This window comes from Setaria italica, chromosome III (genome assembly GCF_000263155.2).
Source record: "Setaria italica strain Yugu1 chromosome III, Setaria_italica_v2.0, whole genome shotgun sequence".
Classification (NCBI taxonomy): domain Eukaryota; kingdom Viridiplantae; phylum Streptophyta; class Magnoliopsida; order Poales; family Poaceae; genus Setaria; species Setaria italica.
In genome coordinates this window covers 7,360,681-7,366,534 of record NC_028452.1, presented here as the reverse complement: position 1 = coordinate 7,366,534, position 5,854 = coordinate 7,360,681, and the positions used below count along the sequence as shown (strand labels likewise).

The following is a 5,854-nucleotide window of genomic DNA, read 5'->3' as shown; positions in this document are numbered from 1 at the left end:
CGATTGTCTAGATACATAGCAAGTGGATGTATCAAAAAGTCAAAGCGACTTATAATTTGGGATGGAGGGAGTAGTTAGCAGTTTAATTCCTAAATAATTTTCAAATATAATAGTTTTTAAAAATATTAGTCCGTGATAAACAAAATAGTCGGTCAAGTTTTTTTTTCCGTGGCCAGTCGTGTGTCTTAGCCCTCTTGAAGGTTTGATTTTATTGACAGCCCAATCTTTGATCCGCACTATATTGGTGTTCTCCAACCCTCTAATGGCTCTGACAAGTGTGGTTAAGGATTTGGGGTTAAGGAGGGAATAGCTCAATCTTGGGCTCAGGGAGCCCATGGGAAAGAGGCTGATGATGACGCTAATTTTTTGTAACGACCCTCTCACTCGCCGTTCTACAAGGTCGTGCGTGGCCTGCCTGAGTCGGATTTGCACTCCCAATAGGCCTGCCAGCGTTGCCGGCCCATGGACTCAAGGCCAATAGGTCGGAAATCATATCCATTTTTGTACTTTCTCCATTTCAAATTGCAGGTCATTTCAACTTTTTTTAGAGAGTCAGAATATTTTATATTTAATCAAAATTATAGAGAGTATTACAAAGATTTATAGCAATAAATAGATATACTATGAAAATATATTTAATGAGGAATCTAATAGTACTTATTTGATATCATAATTGTTAGTAATTTATTGTATAAATTTGGTCAACCTTGAGATGGTTTGACTTTCTAAGAAAGTTGGAATGACTTACAATTTAGAATGGAAGGAGTAGGTTCTTATTAAACTTTGTTTTTAATATCCGTGGTATATTACATGGAGGATTAAGATGGAGTGGGGGATCAAGCCAACAACGAGGGGTTGGGAGCACCGTCTCTTGCCTTCTTTCCTCATCTTTCTTTCTCCTGTTGTGCTGTGGTGGTTCTCAGGAAGATGGACAAGCTCTGCCTGAGCTGGGGAACGGCGAGTGAGAGTGTGAGCGATGGTTCGTTCGAGGTGGATAAGGTTGGGGCCCCACCTGCAGCCTCACCGGGTGGGACGACATAGGGAACGAGGAGTGCGTGTCGCACTGAAAGAGGGGTTGAAAGTAGGCAAATCTAAAAATTAACCACTGATTAGCAAAATCTGACTCTCTCTCTCTCTCTGCATCTTATTATTTGCCGCTGCAAAGCAGAGCACAGCCGAGGATGAATCGCTTTTGCTCTATGCGACTTGCACGTCATCGATCTGAAATGTTCTTGATGTGGATTATTATCCATTATTATTACGCCATTGATCTGAAATATACTAGGACCAACGAGCGTACAATAATCCAACTTCATGTACACATATATAGGCCATTTTATTAGCTTACATGCACTACCAGCATTTTGTATACTAACTAAAAAAATTGCTAAATGTGGATAAATAAGTGTTAGGCAAGGGAGCTCAGCAAGGATCGACTTTATTTAAACCATATTGTATCGTATGAATGAAATATTCGAAAATGGCAACTAGCAAAGTCAATGGAATCTCTCTCTTCCGGTCCACAAAAATACTATTGAAGCACACAAAAACTATCTTTACCACTCGGAAAGTCCCACTAAACATTATCCAAAGCCACTCCAGAGGACTGGCTTGTTCCCCTAAAATATTACTATTTTAGAATGCGCGCAAAGAAAGAAACCTACAAATGGCATTCCTTGTCATCGGTGGGCATTTCAAGCTTCAGCACGCATCTATAGGTGCCGGGTCTGGACTGCTACGCTTGTGACAGAATTATCTAGAGGTGTCGATGAGACAACGCAGACAGGGTGAGGGTGAGAGAAAGGGACAGGGTTGATTGGTGCGGGTCATGCTCATGCCCGGCCACGTACAGACATGGCAGGGCGTGCAACACGATCATACATTGGCGTTGATCAGATGTGTGGGGTCACAGCGAAATGTTAACATGCATGTGTACTCTACCGGTAAAAAAAAACTTGTGTAATCCCTTACATTTGGATAAAAAAGATCCGGAAAAGTTCGATTTAACTACAAGTTAGTATGGACTAGGTCCAAATAAGAGCAACTCAGTAAGTAAAAATAAAATCAGCCAACAAAAATGACGGAACATGGAAAGAAACACCCTAAAAATGAAGAGCACATACTAATTATTATTACGCCATTGGTTCATTATATTCACGACTACAAACGCACTGTTATGTCCTGAATCCTGGCACATACATACATACATACATACATACATACATACATACATACATACAACTCATCAATGTACATAGGTCATTTTATTTTGGCACACACGTACGACGTACTGATGATTGCACGTTATTCGTTCAGGCGCTTATTTGCAGCTGTTTGTAATCGTCCATGAGTAGAGAAGAGCGTGTAGAGACCTAGGCGATGTAGTACATGGGATCCGGCAGCTTGAATGTGCGATCCCCCTCCGGCGCGCCCAGTAGGTCACTCCACTGGTCGCCGATGTTGCCGACGATGACGTAGCCGGCGTCCACCAGCTTCTTCCGCTCGCCGGACTTGAACTCCAACGAATGCATCCTCACGTTCTGTGGCCTGCACGCACGCACACGCGCATCGATCGTTGTCACGCACACCTACGGCTATGAAATGTACTGTACACAGGCAAATACTGTACTTGAGCAGGAGCTTGAGGTAGCCGGTGTAGCCGGCGCTGGCGAGGTTCCTGACCGTGGCCTCCCTCTTGTCCTCGCGCCGCCCCGTGAGGATCACCGGCTTGATGCCCAGCGCCTGCAGCCTCTTGTACAGCCGCAGCGTCTCCGGTAGCGCCGGCGCGTTCGCCTGCTTGGCGTACGCGCCGAACGCCGTCCAGTTGTACGGCTCAGCCCTGCGATCGAGAGTACACTGCTACGTGGGCAGAGAAAGCGAGCGTACGTACGTGTAAGGCTTCAAAATCGAAAAAGGTACCGTACGTACCCGAAGCCGTGCTTGGCGTAGTAGGGGAGGTTGGAGAGCGCGGTCTCGTCGATGTCGAACACCCACACCTCGTTGCCCTTGCCGGAGAGCTCGAGGCCCTCGGCGTAGGCGATGGCCTCGTTGACGACGGCGCGGGAGTCGCTCCGGTAGTGCCCGCCCATCATGTAGTTGCCGACGTACCTCTCGCAGCGGGCCGGGATGGTCTTCCAGCCGCGCTTGTTGTTGGTCTCCACGGCGAACCGCCAGCTGTCGCACGGCACGCGGCCGCGCCGGCCCAGGTGGCCGCCGGAGCTCAGCAGCGGCCGCAGCATGTGGATCAGCGGCATGCCGTCGTCGATCACCTCGGACGATGGCATCTCGAAGTTCAGCTCCCACGCACGCGCGCCGCCGGCCGCGAGGACCGCGAGGAAGGCGGCGAGAAGCTTGGCCACTGATGCCATCGCCGCCGGTGGTTAGAGCTCTAGCTAGTCTTCTTCACCTCTCGCGCTTATTAAGAACCTGATCGTTTTGAGTTTCGAGTGGATTAGCAGAATTAAATCTTAGCCGGATTAAATGACAAAATCAGGTTTGGTAGTAATCCTGATCGGAACCCAATCCAGCTTTAATTTGTGGGTGCTATGCGAACCGTTAAATAGAATGCAAGGGCGTGGCGCGGTTGTGCAGGTGCAGCGTTAATTCGCTCGTGTTTTCCATTCTGAGCACTGCAGATGACAAGGATTTGGGCGGACGGATGATGGCGCGCGCGGATGATTACTACGTTCCAGCAGCAAGCTAACAACGAGGTGCACGGGTAGGTAGAGTCCTCCGTCCTCCGTCGCCGGCCCGCCACCACGCACCGCCATTGCCACGCACTAAAGCCCGGCATGCATCAAGGCTTTAGGGGTGTATAGTTCCACCGACTGAAGTTTAGTTCTTGTCGTTTAGATATAAATTAGAAGTATTAAACATAGATTAATTAAAAAAAACTAATTGTACAGATGAAGGCTAATTCGCGAGAGGAATCTATTAAGCCTAATTAATTCATAATTAGCACATATTTATTGTAGCATCACATTGTCAAATCATGGACTAATTAAACTTAATAGATTCGTTTCAAGAATTAGTCTTCATCTATGCAATTGGTTTTATAATTAGTTCATATTTAATTCTCCTAATTAGTATATAAATATTCGATAGGATAGATATTAAACTTTAGTTCGTGAAACCAAACATCACCGGAGGGGGGGGGGGGGGGGGCCGAGCGGCCGGATGGAGTGGAAATGGGGCAGGTGGGTGACAGGGTGAGGCTTGGTTTCTTTCCTCCTCGGATTTTGGATATGTTTGCCGGCTTGCAGAGAGGGTGAGGCATGAGTGTCCGCAAAAGTGGCATCTTTTCACCAGGTAGAGGTAGAGATCTACTAATCTGAACGACACACGACACGAGGGTCCCGAGGTCGACGGAGGGCGACGGCGATCGATGCACTTGGCCACTGCCCTCGCCACATGTATCTTACCCTTATTTGGTCAAGTCACGTACAGACATGGTAGGGCATGCGTCACAGCGTCGCAGCGACAGGCTTAACTTGCGTGGTACCGAAGGATCTCCGGAGCAATGGGGCCCGTGCATCACGCTGGCCATTGTTTCCGTGCACAGCACATGACGAATACCTTTGTCGGGATAGATCCCAAGGAAAAAAACAAACTAATTCTCTTCTAATTCAACTAGAACTTATACCTTTATAATTCTACTAGAACTCCTCTTATAACCGACTAGTAGTCCTGTCTCTTGAAGTATATAAAGGAGGCATAGATACCTACATCAGCAGAATTACTTTAGGGTAGAACCTAAACCAATAACACCCAAGCGCAGAGCGCAATATACAGCACCCCAACCAAGACGTAGGGTATTATGTTACATTGGCGGTCGGAACCTGTATAAATCTGTGTCTTGTATCCTCATTTTTCCCATCAAGTTTCAGGTCCGGCGATCCCCCACCAACCAATCTGTTACCTCGGGATACCCATCGGTAGGTTGACGGGTATAAAACACCGACAATTCCTTTTGAAGTTTCCAGGTGAAGTCATATAGAATCCTAGGTGGTCACTCCAAAAAATAGAGAAATTCTAGAAATTCAAAAAAAACAAAATATTTGGCTATCAATAGATAGATTCCAATCATCATAGCTATTGGATCTATTATGTTTTCTAAAAAATTACCCACCTATGCCATCACAAAAAAAGTTTAAAGTAACTCCCTAAATCTATATTTAAATTACCCACCTCTACTATTATATAAATGTAACATCTCTAAAATTCACCAAATTAAATCACTCGCTAAAACTTATTTTCAAAATCTTTTCACCGCTTGAGCTCCCAAATCCCGTCGGGATGACGATTCCGCCGTCCCGGCACCAAAGCCGACCACCATCCATTTTCTCCCTTTTCTTCACTGCGAGCCACACCGTGTGCCGGTCGGAAGACCGCCGCTCGTGCCCGCGACCACTTGCGCAATCCCCGTCGTCTCCCTCTCTATCTCTTTAACTCTTCACACCATTTACTTCTATCTTTTATTTTTACTCCAACCCTTTCCCTTTTTACCTCATCTCCTTTTTCTCCTTTTCCTTTTCTTCCCATTCTCTATCTCTCTCCCTCTTCCTTCTTCCTCTCCCTCCTTTCTCCCTTTCTCTCCTGGCCACGCACGCCTATCTCCCCAGCCCAGCCCGACCTCGCTTGCTCCCTGGTCGCGTGTTGTTGTTTAAACCCAACAACCTACCAAGGGAGTACCCGAGGTAGAGTTTTGGTTGGTGGATGTCACCAAAATTAGGAGCTCGATGGTGTACGTAGGCACGCGATTTAGACAGGTTCGGGCCGCTAGATCGCATAATACCCTACGTCATGTATGTTGTTTGCCTGTATTGGATTGAACTTGTTTTGAGGGGGTCCTGCC

The 5,854-nt window shown here is 46.7% G+C and overlaps 1 protein-coding gene across 1 annotated transcript; it reads right to left on the bottom strand.

Annotated features, from left to right (window-relative positions):
- Positions 1 to 2,094: 2,094 nt before the first annotated feature.
- LOC101752800 (stem 28 kDa glycoprotein) lies at positions 2,095 to 3,551 on the bottom strand. The gene is made up of 3 exons (XM_004960842.4): positions 2,929 to 3,551; positions 2,630 to 2,839; positions 2,095 to 2,547 (listed from the first exon to the last, which is right to left on the bottom strand). The coding sequence occupies exons 1-3, from the start codon at positions 3,366 to 3,368 to the stop codon at positions 2,373 to 2,375; spliced, it is 825 nt and encodes a 274-aa protein (XP_004960899.1). The 5' UTR covers positions 3,369 to 3,551; the 3' UTR covers positions 2,095 to 2,372.
- Between the last annotated feature and the right edge of the window lie 2,303 nt (positions 3,552 to 5,854).

Bases quoted from the DNA above. Each gene is read 5' to 3' on its own strand.
- LOC101752800 (XM_004960842.4), bottom strand. From the start codon at position 3,368: ATGGCATCAGTGGCCAAGCTTCTCGCCGCCTTCCTCGCGGTCCTCGCG. The intron at 2,840-2,928 runs GTACGTACGGTA...TCTCGATCGCAG, and splicing joins TACGCCAAGCACGGCTTCGG to GGCTGAGCCGTACAACTGGA. The intron at 2,548-2,629 runs GTACAGTATTTG...GCGTGCGTGCAG, and splicing joins TACCTCAAGCTCCTGCTCAA to GCCACAGAACGTGAGGATGC.